General features: G+C 50.9%; 1 protein-coding gene across 1 annotated transcript in view; it reads right to left on the bottom strand.

Moving 5' to 3' along the window:
• Positions 1 to 20,973, bottom strand: part of LOC140403109 (phospholipid phosphatase-related protein type 5-like) — a 103,101-nt gene that overhangs the window by 38,459 nt on the left and 43,669 nt on the right. Inside the window, 4 exon segments of the mRNA XM_072490734.1 lie at positions 905 to 1,155; positions 4,611 to 4,734; positions 15,846 to 15,913; positions 15,916 to 16,033. Coding sequence (XP_072346835.1) covers positions 905 to 1,155; positions 4,611 to 4,734; positions 15,846 to 15,913; positions 15,916 to 16,033 — 561 coding nt within the window.

Below are 20,973 nucleotides of genomic sequence, written 5' to 3'. Positions count from 1 at the left end.
ATAGTGCACACTTACACATTCATAGTGCACACTTACACATTCATAGTGCACACTTACACATTCATAGTGCGCACTTACACATTCATAGTGCACACTTATACATTCATAGTGCACCCTTACACATTCATAGTGCACATTTACACATTCATAATGCGCACTTACACATTCATAGTGCACACTTACAGTCATAGTGCGCACTTACACATTCATAGTGCACACTTACACATTCATAGTGCACACTTACACATTCATAGTGCGCACTTACACATTCATAGTGCACACTTATACATTCATAGTGCACCCTTACACATTCATAGTGCACATTTACACATTCATAATGCGCACTTACACATTCATAGTGCACACTTACAGTCATAGTGCACACTTACACATTCATAGTGCACACTTACACATTCATAGTGCGCACTTACACATTCATAGTGCACATTTACACATTTATAGTGCACACTTACACATTCATAGTGCACACTTACACATTCATAGTGCACATTTACACATTCATAGTGCGCACTTACACATTCATAGTCACCACCATTCAATGAATGGTTAAAATACATAAAAGCTTATGACTTGGTGAAAGTGCATCTGCAGCAGTGCTGTGTGTACCACTCACCATTGTGTACATTGCAGCACACATGCAGTGTGTCACACAATTGTGTACATGGCAGCACACATGCAGTTTGTCACTCACCACTGTGTACGTGGCTGGGTACATACTGTGATTCAAATACCGCTGTGTACATCGTAGATACTGTATTTCTCATATTGCGTACATGGCAATGTACAAAACATGTTGCACTCACCATTGTGTATGTGGTAACATACCGACTGTGTTTCTCTCACTATTGTATACATGACACCATCGATATTGTGTTCCACTTACCACTGTGTACAAGGCAGCGTACATACTAAGGGCAGCATCTTTGGAAGGGAACGCTCGTCTTGCACGGGATATGAGGTTTGGACTTCCTGTGCAGGCATCCTGGGAGCTGATGAACTGGGTGGGAAGCCTGCAGCCCAAGGCAGTATAGTTTGGTTGACACACGGTTAGGAAATGTGGTGTTGGACTTCCCATCACCACTTGTCCCGCGTTTACAAATATGTCAGTTGCAAAAAGACCAAAAGTATAAACTCCTAGAAAAGAAAAGACAGCTCAGGACTGATAAAATAAGATAAATTTAATATGTAACCTGTTTCACTCAATCTCCCGTCTCTGATATTTACTCGTTTTATCCTCCTTTCCCTCTCACTTCCTGTGTTTCTGCTGCAGCTCTTAACTCAGGGACCAGGGATCACCCAGATTTCTGGGATCGGGGATCCACCCCCCATTGCTCAGGATTGGGATTTCTGCCAATCAGATTCACCCATTGGGAAGTGTAATAACAAGTCATTTTATGACTTTTGTACTTGAATCAGATCAAAGCAGCCACCATTAATTGCCATTCTTATAAAATAGCTCGAATGAACCGAGTGCCACAGAATTTGTGTACATTTGAATACCAGCAGCAGCTTCAAATTAGGTTTCTATAATTGGATTGAAAATGTGTTCATTTCAGTTTCACAACCACACAGGAGGTTTTGTGATGCAATGGGTGCCCCCCCCTCCCCGACCTCTGGGTCAGAAGGTCCAGGTTTGGTGGCCAAAGAAGGCGTATTCATAACTCAGCCAATCAGGTTGTGCGTCAACCTGCAAAATGCTTCCAACACGCCAATGGCAGGGGGTAAGAGCGGGAGAGAGCTTTAGACAGCTGAGCTAGACGTGGAGTGGATTCCTCTCAAGCTGTCAGCCTCTGGCAACAGACTAGTGACTTGATCCAGGGAGAACTCGTAATGGAGTCTGTCTTAGTGCAGGAAGAGAATTGGAATTGAAATTTCACACCGACAGGATATTTTAAAACACTTTACAGTCAATTAAATATTAATTTTAAATGTCCTGTTATACTGGGAACTTGGTAGGCAATTTGTGCAGAGCAAGATTGCACAAGCAACAAAGTAATAATGGCCAGAAATCTCTTTTGTGGTGTTGATTGAGGGATAAATATTGGCCAGAAAACTGAGATAATTCAGTTGTTCTTATTCAAAATGATGCCATGGGATCTCAGGAACAAATGTGGCCTCAGTTTATGTCTTATCTGTGGGCAGCACGGTAGCACAGTGGTTAGCACTGTTGCTTCACAGCTCCAGGGACAAGCGTTTGATTCCCGGCTTGGATCCCTGTCTGTGCGGAGTCTGCACGTTCTCCCCGTGTCTGCGTGGGTTTCCTCCGGGTGCTCCGGTTTCCTCCCACAAGTCCCGAAAGACGTGCTTGTTAGGTGAATTGGACATTCTGAATTCTCCCTCTGTGTACCCGAACAGGCGCCGGAATGTGGCGACTAGGGGATTTTCACAGTAACTTAATTTCCATGTTAATGTAAGCCTACTTGTGACACTAATAAAGATTATTATTGTGAAATACAGCACCTTTAGCAGTACAGCACCCCCACAGTACTAGAGTGGAATGCCAGCTTTGAATTTTGTAATCAAGACCCAGAGTGAGACTTAAACCCACAATTTTAGCGCAGAGTCGAGATTGCTATGAACATGAGCTATGGCTGATTGCAGCGATGTAAGGCGCTGATTGCAGCGATGTAAGACACTAATTTCTAAATTCCTGGGTGACAATCCCACGACCAATGCACAGGGCACACACACAGGAGCCCATTTAGCCCTTTGATCATGTTGCACGGGAACAGGCCGAGTCCAATCAACTATTCAAACCTGCTCTCCAATTCTGTTAGATCATGGTTAATTTCCATCCTAACTCATTTACCTGCCTGGGTTCAAAAGCCTTAATATTCTTGCCTAACAAAAATCTATCAATCTTAATTTTCAAATTTTAAATTGAAGCCCAGCTCAGCAGCTTTTGAAGAGAGTGTTCCATATTGTTACTGCCCTTTTTTAAAAAAGAGGTTTCCCCCAACATTACCCTTGGGAGGACTGGCTCCCATTTTCAGGTTCTGACCCTTGATTTTGGACTCTTCCGAGCAGAGAGCGCAGTTTCTCCCTATCCAGCTGATCATATCCTTTATACATCTTAAACGCCTCAATCTGATCACTGAATGGTCCTCCACATTCAAGGGAAGACAAGCCCAGTGTTATCAACATACCCTCATAATTTAAACTTGTATCATTTTGGTGAATCTGTGTCTTCACCCCCCCCACCCCCCACCCCCCCTCCCCCAATGTTAATATATCCTTTCTGATTAAGGTGCCTGGAACCGAAAACAGTTACTCCCAATCTAAATGACTTCTCTCCTTGGGTGCCAAGATCTCTGCTCATCCAATTTTTTTAGCATTTAGAATTCACTCTGATCTTTTAAAGCCCAGAGTTCTAATATTAACTGACGAACACCAAGCTCTCACTATAACTGGAATTGTCTAGTACAAAGGAAAAACAACATCACTTGCAAATTACTCCTCAAATTACAGACCACCTTGGCCAGGACGCACACACTGGCTCTTCCTTCAGAGATACTTGGTCAGTATCACTGAATTCCCAATCTGCAATCATTGAGGGGGTCACATCACTGTCACAAACAGCCAAAACGTGTCAATGAATCAGCAATGTCAACGTCCACCAGCCCCAAAAAACAATTTTAAAAATCCTTAGAGAGAGAGCAGGAGTGGGATGCTGAATTTGCGATCAACCATGATCATATTGAATGGTGGAGCAGGCTCGAAGGGCCGAATGGCCACTCCTGCAACTTTTTTCTATATTTCTAAATTGCCTAATAGGCAATAATGCTAAACAGAACAACTAACAACCAGCTATCGTGCTCAATTATAGTGATTAATACGTTTATAACACTGCCTTTATGTCACATTTAATGCTCACCCACACGTGTGTCTTTTCAAAGTGTGGGAATTATAAATCAGCATCCATTGAGGATTAACTTAAAATAACAGCATAAAGGAAAAGGAAGCAGTTCACATTTCATTGTGTCAGTTTTCTCCCTCAGTTCTAAAGAAAGGTCTTTGACTTGAAACATTAGCTGTTTTTCTTGCTCCACAGATATTGCCAAACTGAGTGTTTGTCTGTTTTTGAGTCACTCCTCCTCAGCCTCAGACCCATAAATCTATAGCTTCAACTCTGTTCCTATAGAATTTAACTTGCACTCACAACATTGATATTGGGACAATGTTAATGTCCCTCTTGCTAAGTACACCTGGGTGATGTGACCATCAATTCACACGAGACGATTAGTAGAAGTGAACAATGGTTTTAATAAGCTCGATCTGTGCCTGCCTGCGACTGCGCTGTGCTGAGTGCCGCCTACAGGCTGCAGATTTATATACCACCCCCAAGGGGGCGGAGCCACAGGCGGAGCCCACAACGGCATCAACATAATACAATACAATGCAGTGGTGAATTGTAGTAGCAATACGTTCACCACACTGGGCGACATTGTGATCTGCAGAGGGTGAATGAGGGAAACATTATGAAGTCAGAAAATATTTCAAAGATTTTCCATTCAACAGATTATAATTCATCTATAACCAGTGAGTTAGACATTCAATCAAAACTGGACAAGAGGGAAAATCAGACCGACCCAAAAACCTGATGACCCTGCGAAGCAGTGGATTCAGAGAACAGCAATCTGCAGTCACAATTGTTCTCTCCTGCTGCACAAACTGTGTTTGAAAGACAAATGCAGCCAATTCACCCACAACAATCTGCAAAATAAAAGGTGAATAATACTTGCTGTAAAAATCAGAACACCAGTTTTCAAAGTGTTCCCCAAACTTGTGATCTTCCGCCCAGCTCTTCACTAAATCAAGATACCATCCAGGTTGCAGTTAAGTGGTGACTGTGCAGAGATAGAGGTAAAACCAGACACATCAGCATGTCAGATTTAGGCCAAAGGAGATAATACATCTGGTGTTACACAACTCTGGTAAGTCTCAACACAAACACCCAATTCCATACCATTTAACTAATTGAAGCAATTGACTCCTGTGCCATTGTTAGACTTTGAAACAGATTTTATCAAGGACCAACCAACAAATAACTACCCACACAGCAGGGCAGCTGCCCATAAGCCTCTGAGAGTCGGTCAGCATTGATAACTATGGTTTACACGCACACAGAATCAGGACAAATAACCAGATTCCACACACACACACAGACGCACTCACACACAGACACACACACACACACAGACACACACACACAGACACACACTCACACACAGACACACACACACAGACACACACACACACACAGACACACACACACTCACACACACAGACACTCACACACAGACACACACACACAGACACACACACACAGACACACACTCACACACAGACACACACACAGACACACACTCACACACAGACACATACACACAGACACTCACACACACACAGACACACACACACAGACACACACTCACACACAGACACACACACACACACTCACACACACAGACACTCACACACAGACACACACACACAGACACACACACACAGACACACACTCACACACAGACACACACACACACTCACACACACAGACACTCACACACAGACACACACACACAGACACACACACACACTCACACACACAGACACTCACACACAGACACACGCACACAGACACACACACACAGACACACACTCACACACAGACACACACTCACACACACTCACACACAGACACACAGACAGACACACAGACAGACACACACACACACTCACACACACACACACACTCACACACACTCACATACAGACACACACACAGACAGACACAGACAGACACACACACACAGAGTCAATGTCAGTAACCATGGGTGGGATTCTTGTAGCCCGATGCTGGAATCGGGGCAGGCGCTGGTTTGACACCGGTTCGCGATGCTCTGCCTCCACCAAATCGGCATCATCGGGACACGCGCCGCGTTGGCGCCTCATTGCGCAGACCCACCCGCGATGCTCCAGCTCCGATCGGCCGAGTCCTCGATGGCACAGGCCACGTGTGGTCCCAGTAGTCAGGGGCCTGGGGTGCGGACAGTCTCCAGCGCTTCCACACTCGGCCGGGATCCGTGCCGCTGGCCGTGAGCACTCTGCGAGTGCTAGAGGGAGGGGTGGGGTGCCGCCAGGGAGTGGGCTGTGGGGTCAATGTGGCTGGGTACGTGGTCCAGCACGGCCGGCGCCGTGTTTTGTGGCTCGACCGGTTCAGGCGCGAGCGGCTGCAGCTTGTCAGCCGAGCACATGCGCGGCCCTGGGACCCGGCGATTCTCCAGCTGTTTTCCGCGCGTTCCGTGGGTGTTCCACGTGCTGCCAGGGCTAGCCCCTCACCGGTACCGGAATCGGTCAGGGTTTCGTGCCAATTTTCCCGTCGTGGAACACCACGGATTCTCCGTTGGCACCGGCAGTTTGTCTCAGAAACGGAGAATTCAGCCCCAGGGCTATGAGGCTATGTCCCCATCGCCAGCGTGGGAACGGTGACATTTTACGCCAGATAGAATGGTGCAAAACGGCCACCGATCCTCCGTTTTGCTGGGGCTAGCAGGGAGGCAGCGTCAAGCACCCGGCTCTAGCTGTCGATATGGCCGGAGAATTGCCGGGTCCGTGGCCGCACATATTCACGGCGGTGGCCGCAGTGGCCGCGTACATGGCGGACGCAGCCCTCGGAGCCGGCCCATGAAATAGTGCCCCCCCTTTGGCCGGCTTGCGCACAGTGCCCCCAGCCCCGCATAATGACCCCCTCCATCGTGGATCGGTCCTCCCCCGACTGTGGCGGCGCTGGATTGAGACTGCGGCCACCACGCCGAGTTCCCGACAGGTGACACCTCACGTGACTAGAAATAGGAAGATAGAGCAGCTAAACACGTGGCTAAACAGCTGGTGTAGGAGGGAGGGTTTCCGTTATCTGGATCACTGGGAGCTCTTCCGGGGCAGGTGTGACCTGTATAAGAAGGACGGGTTGCATCTAAACCGGTGAGGCATAAATATCCTGGCCACGAGGTTTGCTAGTGTCACACGGGAGGGTTTAAACTAGTATGGCAGGGGGGTGGGCACGGGAGCAATAGGTCAGAAGGTCAGAGCATTGAGGGAGAACTAGGGAATAGGGACAGTGTGGCTCTGAGGCAGAGCAGACGGGGAGAAGTTGCTGAACACAGTGGCCTGAAGTGCATATGTTTTAATGCAAGGAGCATTACGGGTAAGGCAGATGAACTTAGAGCTTGGATTAGTACTTGGAACTATGATGTTGTTGCCATTACAGAGACCTGGTTGAGGGAAGGACAGGATTGGCAGCTAAACGTTCCAGGATTTAGATGTTTCAGGCGGGATAGAGGGGGATGTAAAAGGGGAGGCGGAGTTGCGCTACTGGTTAGGGAGAATATCACAGCTGTACTGCGGGAGGACACCTCAGAGGGCAGCGATACTATACAGGGGCTGGTTAGCACACTGGGCTAAATCGCTGGCTTTTAAAGCAGACCAAGCAGGCCAGCAGCACAGTTCAATTCCCGTACCAGCCTCCCCGAACAGGCGCCGGAATGTGGCGACTAGGGGCTTTTCACACTAACTTCATTGAAGCCTACTTGTGACAATAAGCGATTTTCATTTTCATTTCATTTCATTTCATTATGGGTAGAGATCAGGAATAAGAAGGGTGCAGTCACAATGTTGGGGGTTTACTACAGGCCTCCCAACAGCCAGCGGGAGATAGAGGAGCAGATAGGTAGACAGATTTTGCAAAAGAGTAAAAACACCAGGGTTGTGGTGATGGGAGACTTCAACTTCCCCAATATTGACTGGGACTCACTTAGTGCCAGGGGCTCTAGACGGGGCGGAGTTTGTAAGGAGCATCTAGGAGGGCTTCTTAAAACAATATGTAGACAGTCCAACTAGGGAAGGGGGCGGTACTGGACCTGGTATTGGGGAATGAGCCCGGCCAGGTGGTAGATGTTTCAGTAGGGGAGCATTTCGGGAACAGTGACCACAATTCAGTAAGTTTTAAAGTGCTGGTGGACAAGGATAAGCGTGGTCTAGGATGAATGTGCTAAATTGGGGAAATGCTAATTATAACAGTATTAGGCGGGAACTGAAGAACATAGATTGGGGGCGGATGTTTGAGGGCAAATCAACATCTGACATGTGGGAGGCTTTCAAATGTCAGTTGAAAGGAATTCAGGACCGGCATGTTCCTGTGAGGAAGAAAGATAAATACGGCAAATTTCGGGAACCTTGGATAACGAGGGATATTGTAGGCCTCGTCCAAAAGAAAAAGGAAGCATTTGTCAGGGCTAAAAGGCTGGGAACAGACGAAGCCTGCGTGGCATATAAGGAAAGTAGGAAGGAACTTAAGCAAGGAGTCAGGAGGGCTAGAAGGGGTCACGAAAAGTCATTGGCAAATAGGGTTATAGGAAAATCCCAAGGCTTTTTACACGTACATAAAAAGCAAGAGGGTAGCCAGGGAAAGGTTGGCCCACTGAAGGATAGGCAAGGGAATCTATGTGTGGAGCCAGAGGAAATGGGCGAGGTACTAAATGAATACTTTGCATCAGTATTCACCAAACAGAAGGAATTGGTAGATGTTGAGTCTGGAGAAGGGGGTGTAGATAGCCTGGGTCACATTGTGATCCAAAAAGACGAGGGACAGGATTCTCCGCCCCCCCCAGCCGGGTCGTAGAATCGGCGGGGGGGGGGGGTGGGGGGGGGGGGGGGGGGGGGGGGGGCGGGGGGGGGGGGGGGGGGCGTGAATCCCGCCCCCGCCGGCTGCCGAATTCTCCGGCACCGAAAATTCGGTGGTGGCGGAAATCGCGCCCCGCCCGCCGATTCTCCAGCCGGGAATGGGCCGAAGTCCAGCTGCTGTCATACCAGTCCCACCGGCGTGAATCAAACTACTTTACTGGCGGGACTGCGGCGCGGGCGGGCTCCGGGGTCTTGGGGGGGGTACGGGGCGATCTAGCCCCGGGGGGGTGCCCCCATGGTGGCCTGGCCCGATCAGGGCCCAGCGATCCACGGGCGGGCCTGTGTCGTGGGGGCCATAGCCTCCGCGATGGCCGATGCGGAAGTGACCCCCCCCCCCCGCACATGCGTGGCGCCAAAAGCCTTTCCCGCTGGCCAGTGCGCGCCAACCACTTCCGGTGCGGGCCTAGCCCCTCAAGGTGAGGGCTTGACTCCTAAAGGTGCGGAGAAATCCGCACCTTTGGGGTGGCCCGACGCCGGAGTGGTTCCGCCACTCCCCTTCCCGCCGGGACCCCCTGCCCCGCCGGGTAGGGGAGAATCCCCGGCCGAAATGTTGGGGTGTCTTGAAAAATATTAAGGTCGACAAGTCCCCAGGACCTGATGGGATCGACCCCAGAACACTGAAGGAGGCTGGAGAGGAAATTGCTGAGGCCTTGACAGAAATGAGTTCTCCCAGTGAGCCAGAGAAGACACAGCCAGAGTGAGACAGAACCAAGAGTGAGTTTGGGAATTTGAATCTAGGTGGGAATTCAAAGCTTGCGGGGGGGGGGGGGGGAGGAGGTGCTTTTTATCCTTGGTAAGTGACTGGTAAGTAGTGTTTCTGTTTTCTTTTCTTTTTCATTGGTATATTTATTTATTTTTTTCTTCGTTGTTTATTTATTTATTTATTTTTGGGAAATTGTCACTGATAGGAGTAGTCTACAGGCCACCAAAAAGTAACATTATGGTGGGGCAGGCAATAAACAAAGAAATAACTGATGCATGTAGAAATGGTACAGCAGTTATTATGGGGGATCATGGGCAGCCTTGAGGAGGAGTTTATAGAATGTATCCGTGATTGTTTCCTAGAACAGTATGTAATGGAACCTACGAGGGAACAAGCGGTCCTAGATCTGGTCCTGTGTAATGAGACAGGATTGATTCAGGATCTCATAGTTAGGGATCCTCTCGGAAGGAGCGATCACAATATGGTGGAATTTAAAATACAGATGGAGGGTGAGAAGGTAAAATCAAGCACTAGTGTTTTGTGCTTAACAAAGGAGATTACAATGGGATGAGAGAAGAACTAGCTAAGGTAGACTGGGAGCAAAGACTTTTTGGTGAAACAGTTGAGGAACAGTGGAGAACCTTCCAAGTGATTTTTCACAGTGCTCAGCAAAGGTTTATACCAACAAAAAGGAAGGGCGGTAAAAAGAGGGAAAATCGACCGTGGATATCTAAGGAAATAAGGGAGAGTATCAAATTGAAGGAAAAAGCATACAAAGTAGCAAAGTTTAGTGGGAGACTAGAGGACTGGGAAATCTTTAGGGGGCAACAGAAAGCTACTAAAAAAGCTATAAAGAAGAGCAAGATAGGTTATGAGAGTAAACTTGCTCAGAATATAAAAACAGATAGTAAAAGTTTCTACAAATACATAAAACAAAAAGAGTGGCTACGGTAAATATTGGTCCTTTAGAGGATGAGAAGGGAGATTTAATAATGGGAGATGAGGAAATGGCTGAGGAACTGAACAGGTTTTTTGGGTCGGTCTTCACAGTGGAAGACACAAATAACATGCCAGTGACTGAAATGAAACTATAACAGGTGAGGACCTCGAGAGGATTTTTATCACCAAGGAGGTAGTGATGGGCAAGCTAATGGGGCTAAAGGTAGACAAGTCTCCTGGCCCTGATGGAATGCATCCCAGAGTGCTAAAAGAGATGGCTAGGGAAATTGCAAATGCACTCATGATAATTTACCAAAATTCACTCAACTCTGGGGTGGTCCCGGCGGATTGGAAATTAGCAAACGTGACACCACTGTTTAAAAAAAGAGGTAGGCAGAAAGTGGGTAATTATAGACCAGTGAGCTTAACTTCGGTGGTAGGGAAGATGCTGGAATCTATCATCAAGGAAGAAATAGCGAGGCATCTGGATGGAAATTGTCCCATTGGGCAGACGCAGCATGGGTTCATAAAGGGCAGGTCGTGCCTAACTAATTTAGTGGAATTTTTTGAGGCCATTACCAGTGCGGTAGATAACGGGGAGCCAATGGATGTGGTATATCTGGACTTCCAGAAAGCCTTTGACAAGGTGCCACACAAAAAGTTGTTGCATAAGATAAAGATGCATGGCATTAAGGGGAAAGTAGTAGCATGGATAGAGGATTGTTTAATTAATAGAAAGCAAAGAGTGGGGATTAATGGGTGTTTCTCTGGTTGGCAATCAGTAGCTAGTGGTGTCCCTCAGGGATCAGTGTTGGGCCCACAACTGTTCACAATTTACATTGATGATTTGGAGTTGGGGACCAAGGGCATTGTGTCCAAGTTTGCAGACGACACTAAGATAAGTGGTAAAGCAAAAAGTGCAGAGGATACTGGAAGTCTGCAGAGGGATTTGGATAGGCTAAGTGAATGGGCTAGGGTCTGGCAGATGGAATACAATGTTGACAAATGTGAGGTTATCCATTTTGGTAGGAATAACAGCAAAAGGGATTATTATTTAAATGATAAAATATTAAAACATGCTGCTGTGCAGAGAGACCTGGGTGTGCTAGTGCATGAGTCGCAAAAAGTTGGTTTACAGGTGCAACAGGTGATTAAGAAGGCAAATGGAATTTTGTCCTTCATTGCTAGAGGGATGGAGTTTAAGACTAGGGAGGTTATGCTGCAATTGTATAAGGTGTTAGTGAGGCCACACCTAGAGTATTGTGTTCAGTTTTGGTCTCCTTACTTGAGAAAGGACGTACTGGCACTGGAGGGTGTGCAGAGGAGATTCACTAGGTTAATCCCAGAGCTGAAGGGGTTGGATTAATAGGAGAGGTAGAGTAGACTGGGACTGTACTCGTTGGAATTTAGAAGGATGAGGGGGGATCTTATAGAAACATATAAAATTATGAAGGGAATAGATAGGATAGATGCGGGCAGGTTGTTTCCCACTGGCGGGTGAAAGCAGAACTAGGGGGCATAGCCTCAAAATAAGGGGAAGTAGATTTGGGACTGAGTTTAGGAGGAACTTCTTCACCCAAAGGGTTGTGAATCTATGGAATTCCTTGCCCAGTGAAGCAGTAGAGGCTCCTTCATTAAATGTTTTTAAGATAAAGATAGTTTTTTGAAGAATAAAGGGATTAAGGGTTATGATGTTCGGGCCGGAAAGTGGAGCCGAGTCCACAAAAGATCAGCCATGATCTCATTGAATGGCGGAGCAGGCTCGAGGGGCCAGATGGCCGACTCCTGCTCCTAGTTCTTATGTAAATCTTTGGATCCTCACTGTCTTCAGGTGATGTCCCGGAGGACTGGAGAATAGCCAGTGTTGTTCCTTTGTTTAAGAAGGGTAGCAAGGATAATCCAGGGTACTGTAGGCCGCTGAGTGTTACGTCAGTGGTAGGGAAGTTATTGGAGAGAATTCTTTGGAAGCAAATGGACGTATTAGAGAGAGGCAGCACAGTTTTGTGAAGGGGAGGTTGTGTCTCACTAACTTCATAGAATTTTTCGAGGAGGTCACAAAGATGTTTGATGCAGGTAGGGCAGGTGGATGTTGTCTATATGGACTTCACTAAGGCCTTTGATAAGGTCCCTCATGGCAGACTGGTACAAAAGGTGAAGTCACATGGGATCAGAGGTGAGCTGGCAAGATGGATACAGAACTGGCTCGGTCATAGAAGGCAGAGAGTAGCAATGGAAGGATGCTTTTCTAATTGGAAGGCTGTGACTAGTGGTGTTCCGCAGGGATCAATGCTGGGACCTTTGCTGTTCATAGTATATATAAATGATTTGGAGGGAAATGTAACTGGTCTGATTAGTAAGTTTGCGGATGACACAAAGCTTGGTGGAATTGCGGATAGCGATGAGGACTATTGGAGGATGCAGCAGGATTTAGATCGTTTGGAGACTTGGGTGGAGAGATGGCAGATGGAGTTTAATCCGGACAAATGTGAGGTAATGCATTTTGGAAGGTCTAATGTAGGTAGGGAATATACAGTGAATGGTAGAGCCCTCAAGAGTATTGACAGTCAGAGAGATCTAGGTGTACAGGGTCCACAGGTCACTGAAAGGGGCAACACAGGTGGAGAAGGTAGTCAAGAAGGCATACGGCATGCTTGCCTTCATTGGCCGGGGCATTGAGTATAAAAAGTGGCAAGTCATGTTGCAGCTGTATAGAACCTTAGTTAGGCCACACTTGGAGTATAGTGTTCAATTCTGGTCGCCACACAACCAGAAGGACGTGGAGGCTTTAGAGAGGGTGCAGATGAGATTTACCAGAATGTTGCCTGGTATGGAGGGCATTAGCTATGAGGAGCGGTTGAAGAAACTTGGTTTGTTCTCACTGGAACGACGGAGGTTGAGGGGAGACCTGATAGAGGTCTACAAAATTATGAGGGGCATAGACAGAGTGGATAGTCAGAGGCTTTTCCCCAGGGTAGAGGGGTCAATTACTAGGGGGCATAAGTTTAAGGTGAGAGGGGCAAGGTTTAGAGTAGATGTACGAGGCAAGTTTTTTACGCAGAGGGTAGTGGGTGCCCTGGAACTCACTACCGGAGGAGGTGTGGAAGCAGGGACGATAGTGACATTTAAGGGGCATCTTGACAAATACATGAATAGGATGGGAATAGAGGGATACGGACCCAGGAAGTGTAGAAGATTGTAGTTTAGTCGGGCAGTATGGTCGGCACGGGCTTGGAGGGCCGAAGGGCCTGTTCCTGTGCTGTACATTTCTTTGTTCTTTGTTCATTGTGACTAACGCCATCGGTAACCCGGCCGGTCGGGGGCAGGGCTCAGGCAATGTGCTGAGGCTGTCGATACGTGGCTTTGGAGGGGGTGGAGCATCGCGAAAGCGGCGCCGCCTCGACTTAGTCGGAATCGGGTGATCTCTGGCCGATCGGCGAATGTGATTTCATCGTCGATGACCAGAGAATCCCGCCTCGTGTCCGTAACCCTGGATTCTCTGATCTTGAGGCTATGTCCAGAGGAATTGTCTAGTTTTACGATGATGAAACCGGTGAAGCCCCAGCACCGATCCTCCGACAGGTGAGGGGCGAGCAGCCGCTCCACGTAAACACCCGGCCTCCACGAAAACCGCCGGAAAATTGCCGGGTCCGTGGCTGTGCATGCGCATGGCGACGACCTGTGGGGCTCACGTTGTGCAACATGGCGCCGGCTACGCACGGACCTGACCTGCCAGATAGTGCCCCCCTGGGCATCTCTTCGCCACCTGCCCCCAGCCCTCGCGGGAAGCTCTCCTGGCCAGCGGCACGGCTCCCTGCTGGACACAGTCCGCAGCCACCACGCCGGGTTCATGGAGCACACGTGTCCCACACCACTGGGAACGTGGTCCATTGGGGGTGCAGCATCAGGGTAGGGCCTTCACGTAACGTCCTGAGGCCGTCCCAATGCCTTGCGGTGTACTCCTCGGTGATATCGTTTTGGAGGGGGCGGAGCATCCAACAACAGGCACCGCCCCAATTCGGTTGTAAACAGGGATTGGCTGCCCGATCGCCAATCTCAATATCGACGTAGGGAAACATAGAATCCTGGCCCATGTTACACACACACACACACACGTGTGCGCTCAAGCACACACACACAAACACACAGTCAGTAACCATGTTACACACACAGTCAGTGTCAGTAACCATGGGCGTCATTCTCCGACCCCCCGCCGGGTCGGAGAATGGCCGTTTGTCCGCCGTGAATCCCGCCCCCGCCGAAGTCTCCGGTACCGGAGATTGGGCGGGGGCGGGAATCGGGCCGCGCCGGTTGGCGGGACCCACCCCGCTGGATTCTCCGGCCCGGATGGGCTGAAGTCCCGCCCAGAGATTGCCTGTCCCGCCGGCGTAAATCAAAGCTGGTATTTACTGGCGGGACCAGGCGGCGCGGGCAGGCTCCGGGGTCCTGGGGGGGGCGCGCGGGCGATCTGACCCCGGGGGGTGCCCCCACGGTGGCCTGGCCCGTGATCGGGGCCCACCGATCCGCGGGCGGGCCTGTGCCGTGGGGGCACTCTTTCCCTTCTGCCTCCGCCACGGCCTCCACCATGGCGGAGGCGGAAGAGACTCTCCCCACTGCGCATGCGCCGGGAAACTGACAGCGGCCGCTGACGCTCCCACGCATGCGCCGCATTTCCGCCAGCTGGCGGGGCAGAAATCCCTCCGGCGTCGGCCTAGCCCCTCAATGTTTGGGAGCATTCTGCACCTTTGGGCCGGCACGATGCCCGTCTGATTGGCGCCTTGTTTGGCGCCAGTCGGCGGACATCGCGCCGTTGGGGGAGAATTTCGCCCCATGTTCCTCACACACACAGTCAGTAACCATGTTACACAGACACACACACACAAACACGCAGTCAGTAACCATGTTACACACACACCAGTCAGTAACCATGTTACACAGACACAACACACGCAGTCAGTAACCATGTTACACAGACACACACACAAACACGCAGTCAGTAACCATGTTACACATACACAAACACGCAGTCAGTAACCATGTTATACACACACAGTCAGTAACCATGTTACACACACACAAACACGCAGTCAGTAACCATGTTATACACACACACAGTCAGTAAACCATGTTACACACACACAGTCAGTAACCATGTTACACACACGCACAGACCCACACGCACAGTCAGTAACCATGTTACACCACACAGTCAGTAACCATGTTACACACACGCACAGACACACACACACAGTCAGTAACCATGTTACACACACACACACAGTGAGTGTCGTTTTGTACTAACCCACGGATCGAAGATGATTTCCCAATAAAAGACAGTTAAATAAAACTCAGTTTGAGTTGAAATTTCCTCTTTGCTGCAGAGATCCCTGAATAAAGTTGAATATTATCTGTGTGTAACAAATATGCTGATCAAAGTAATTCTTACTGTTGTCATGGGAACACCAGAAGCCAAGGACTGTAGCAGGACCGGGGGTAAGATGCTGGTCTCCTCTGCCCTGGGTATGGTTTCATATAAGCACTGTCGAAGCAGAAAAAGCCTTGTTTGTGCACAGTGAAGGTGTCCGTGAACTCAAAGTAATATGCCAGCAGCACCATTCCCACCATAATCATCAGCTGTAAATACAAGACAGTTTGAGAATGTCAGAGGGACAGAACAAAGAAATGTACAGCATAGGAACAGGCCCTTCGGCCCTCCAAGCCTGCGCCGACCATGCTGCCCGACTAAACTACAATCTTCTACACTTCCTGGGTCCGTATCCCTCTATTCCCATCCTATTCATGTATTTGTCAAGATGCCCCTTCAATGTCACTATCGTCCCTGCTTCCACCATCTCCTCCGGTAGCGAGTTCCAGGCACCCACTACCCTCTGTGTAAAAAACTTGCCTCGTACATCTGCTCTAAACCTTGCCCCTCTCACCTTAAACCTATGCCCCCTAGTAATTGACCCCTCTACCCTGGGGGAAAGCCTCTGACTATCCACTCTGTCTATGCCCCTCAAATTTTGTAGACCTCTATCAGGTCTCCCCTCAACCTCCTTCGTTCCAGTGAGAACAAACCGAGTTTATTCAACCGCTCCTCATAGCTAATGCCCTCCATACCAGGCAACTTTCTGGTAAATATCTTCTGCACCCTCTCTAAAGCCTCCACATCCTTCTGGTAGTGTGGCGACCAGAATTGAACACTACACTCCAAGTGTGGCCTAACTAAGGTTCCATACAGCTGCAACATGACTTACCAATTCATATACTCAATGCCCCGGCCAATGAAGGCAAGCATGCCGTATGCCTTCTTGACTACCTTCTCCACCTGTGTTGCCCCTTTCAGTGACCTGTGGACCTGCACATCTCGATCTCTCTGACTGTCAATACTCTTGAGGGTTCTACCATTCACTGTATATTCCCTACCTGTATTAGACCTTCCAAAATGCATTCCTCACATTTGTCCGGATTAAACTCCATCTGCCATCTCTCCGCCCAAGTCTCCAAACGATCTAAATCCTGCTGTATCCTCTGACAGTCCTCATCGCTATCCGCAATTCCACCAACCTTTGTATCGTCCACGTACTAATCAGACCAGTTACATTTTCCTCCAAATCATTTATATATACTATGAACAGCACTGATCCCTGTGGAATATCACAGGTCACAGCCCTCCAATCAGAAAAGCACCCTTCCATTGCTACTCTCTGCCTTCTATGACCTAGCCAGTTCTGTATCCACCTTGCCAGCTCACCCCTGATCCCGTGTTGATTTCACCTTTTGTACCAGTCTGCCATGAAGGACCTTGTCAAAGGCTTTACTGAAGTCCATATAGACAACATCCACTGCCCTACCTGCATCAATCATCTTTGTGGCCTCCTCGAAAAAATCTATCAAGTTAGTGAGACACGACCTCCCCTTCACAAACCAGGCTTCCTCTCACTAATACGTCTACTTGTTCCAAGTAGATCCTGTCCTCGAAGAATTCTCTCCAGTAATTTGCCTATCACTGACGTAAGGCTCACCGGCCTGTAGTTCTCGGGATTATCCTTGCTACCCCTTCTTAAACAGAGGAACAACATTGACTATTCTCCAGTCCTCCGGGACATCAACTGAAGACAGTGAGGATCCAAAGATTCTTCAACAATTACAATTTCCCAAAAAATAAATAAATAAATAAACAACGAAGAAAAAAATAAATAAATATACCAATGAAAAAAAAAAGAAAACAGAAACACTACTTACCAGTCACTTACCAAGGATAAAAAGCACCTCCTCCCCCCCCCCCCAAGCTTTGAATTCCCACCTAGATTCAAATTCCCAAACTCACTCTTGGTTCTGTCTCACTCTGGCTGTGTCTTCTCTGGCTCACTGGGGAGAACTCATTTCTGTCAAGGCCTCAACAATTTCCTCTCCAGCCTCCTTCAGTATTCTGGGGTAGATCCCATCAGGCCCTGGGGACTTATCTACCTTAATATTTTTCAAGACGCCCAACACCTCGTCTTTTTGGATCTCAATGTGACCCAGGCTATCTACACCCCCTTCTCCAGACTCAACGGGCGGGATTCTCTGAGCCCGGGGCAGTGCTGGAGAATCCCCGCGACCGGCGCGAATTGCCACACGCTGCCCCGACGCTGGCACGTGATTCTCCGCAGAGTGGAGAATCGGCGCCATTGGCACCGGCGTGGTTGGCGCGGGATGGGCCGAGCGGCCATCATTAAAAAAAACGAGTCCTGCTAGCGCTGTCCACACCTTGCACCGGCGAGAACTTGGCGCGGAAGGGTCAGGGGGGTGGCCTGTGGGGGGGGGGGGGGGTGGTGGGGGGGGGAGGAGGGGGGGGGGGTTGTCCGACCCCGGGGGGGCCTCCGATGTGGCCTGGCCCGCGATCGGGGCCCACTGATCGGCGGGCTGGCCTCTCTGGCTGGGAGCCTCCTTTCTTCCGCGCCGGCCCCTGGAGCCTTGCGCCGGTAGCCTTGTAGTCAGGGCCGGCGCGTTGAAGGGAGCCACTGCGAATGCGGGCGTTGGCGCCGGTGCCACTGAGCATGTGTGGATCCCGCGGCACCCAGTTGACACCGGGATCAGCAGCTGGAACGGCGTGTGTCGCTCCAGTGCTGTGCTGGCCCCCTGTAGGGGCCAGAATTGCTGATCCGGAGGCCACGTTGACACCGCCGGGAAACGTGACGCCGTTTCCGACGGCGTCAACACTTAGCCTCAGGATCAGAGAATCCCGTTCAACATCCACCAATTGCTTCTCTTTGGTGAACACTGATGCAAAGTATTCATTTAGTAATACTTGAGGTAGATAAGAGATTGAGAGACCCCCCCACTGCAAATCACCCGACCCCCCCCCCACTGCAAATCACCCCGACCCCCCCCACTGCAAATCACCCCCGACCCTCACCACTGCAAATCACCCATGACCCCCCCCACTGCAAATCACCCCGACCCCCCCCACTGCAAATCACCCCCGACCCCCCCCCACTGCAAATCACCCCGACCCCCCCCACTGCAAATCACCCCCGACCCCCCCCACTGCAAATCACCCCCGACCCCCCCACTGCAAATCACCCCCGACCCCCCCCACTGCAAATCAACTCGATCCCCCCCACTGCAAATCACCCCGACCCCCCCACTGCAAATCACCCCGACCCCCCCACTGCAAATCACCCCCGACCCTCCCCACTGCAAATCACCCCCGACCCCCCCACTGCAAATCACCCTGACCCCCCCCACTGCAAATCACCCCCCGACCCCCCCCCACTGCAAATCACCCCCAACCCCCCCCACTGCAAATCACCCCGACCCCCCCCACTGCAAATCACCCCCGACCCTCCCCACTGCAAATCACCCCCAACCCCCCCCACTGCAAATCACCCCGACCCCCCCCACTGCAAATCACCCCCGACCCCCCCACTGCAAATCACCCCCGACCCCCCCCACTGCAAATCACCCCCGACCCCCCCCACTGCAAATCACCCCCGACCTCCCCCCTCCACTGCAAATCACCCCCGACCCCCCCCACTGCAAATCACCCCCGACCCCCCACTGCAATCACCCCCGACCTCCCCCACTGCAAATCACCCCCGACCCCCCCCACTGCAAATCACCCCGACCCCCCCCCACTGCAAATCACCCCCGACCCCCCCACTGCAAATCACCCCCGACCCCCCACTGCAAATCACCCCCGACCTCCCCCTCCACTGCAAATCACCCCCGACCCCCCCCACTGCAAATCACCCCCCGACCCCCCCACTGCAAATCACCCCCGACCCCCCCCACTGCAAATCACCCCCGACCCCCCCCACTGCAAATCACCCCCCGACCCCCCCCACTGCAAATCACCCCCGACCTCCCCCTCCACTGCAAATCATCCCCGACCCCCCCACTGCAAATCAACCCGACCCCCCCACTGCAAAATACCCCGACCCCCCCCCACTGCAAATCATCCCGACCCCCCCCACTGCAAATCACCCCCGACCCACCCCCACTGCAAATCACCCCCGACCCCCCCACTGCAAATCACCCTGAACCCCCCCCACTGCAAATCAACCCGACCCCCCCCCACTGCAAATCACCCTCGTTCCCCCCCACTGCAAATCACCCCCGACCCCCCCCCCTGCAAATCACCCTCGTCCCCCCCCCACTTCAAATCACCCCTACCCCCCCCCACTGCAAATCATCCCAACCTCCCCCCCCACTGCAAATCACCCAACCCCCCCCTCCCCACTGCAAATCACCCCCGAACCCCCACTGCAAATTCCAGGCAACATCCTGGTGAATCCCCTCTGCCCCCCCTCCAGTACAATCACATCCTTCCTATAATGTGGTGACCAGAATTGCACACAGTGCTCCAGCTGTGACCTCACCAAAGTTCTATACAACTCCAACATGACCTTCCTGCTTCTGTAATCTATGCCTCGATTGATAAAGGCAAGTGTCCCAACTGCTTTTTCACCACCCTATTAACCTGCCCTTTGTCTTCAGAAATCTATTTACAAACACACCAAGGTCTCTTTGGGCGTCATTCTCCGACCCCCCGCCGGGTCGGAGAATGGCCGTAGGCCGCCGTGAATCCCGCCCCCGCCCCCGCCGAAGTCTCCGCTCCCGGAGATTGGGCGGGGGCGGGAATCGGGCCGCGCCGGTTGGCGGGACCCCCCGCTGGATTCTCCGGCCCGGATGGGCCGAAGTCCCGCCCAGGAATTGCCTGTCCCGCCGACGTAAATCAAACCTGGTATTTACCGGCGGGACCAGGCGGCGTGGGCGGGCTCCGGGGTCCTGGGGGGGGGCGCGGGGCGATCTGACCCCGGGGGGTGCCCCCACGGTGGCCTGGCCCGCGATCGGGGCCCACCGATCCGCGGGCGGGCCTGTGCCGTGGGGGCACTCTTTCCCTTCCGCCTCCGCCACGGCCTCCACCATGGCGGAGGCGGAAGAGACTCTCCCCACTGCGCATGCACGGGAAACTGACAGCGATAGCTGACGCTCCCGCGCATGCGCCGGGAAACTGACAGCGATAGCTGACGCTCCCGCGCATTGCGCCGGGAAACTGACAGCGGCCGCTGACGCTCCCGCGCATG

This window comes from Scyliorhinus torazame, chromosome 27 (genome assembly GCF_047496885.1).
Source record: "Scyliorhinus torazame isolate Kashiwa2021f chromosome 27, sScyTor2.1, whole genome shotgun sequence".
Lineage (NCBI taxonomy): Eukaryota > Metazoa > Chordata > Chondrichthyes > Carcharhiniformes > Scyliorhinidae > Scyliorhinus > Scyliorhinus torazame.
The sequence above is the reverse complement of the archived record's forward strand: the minus strand, read 5'-3'. Positions and strand labels throughout refer to the sequence as shown.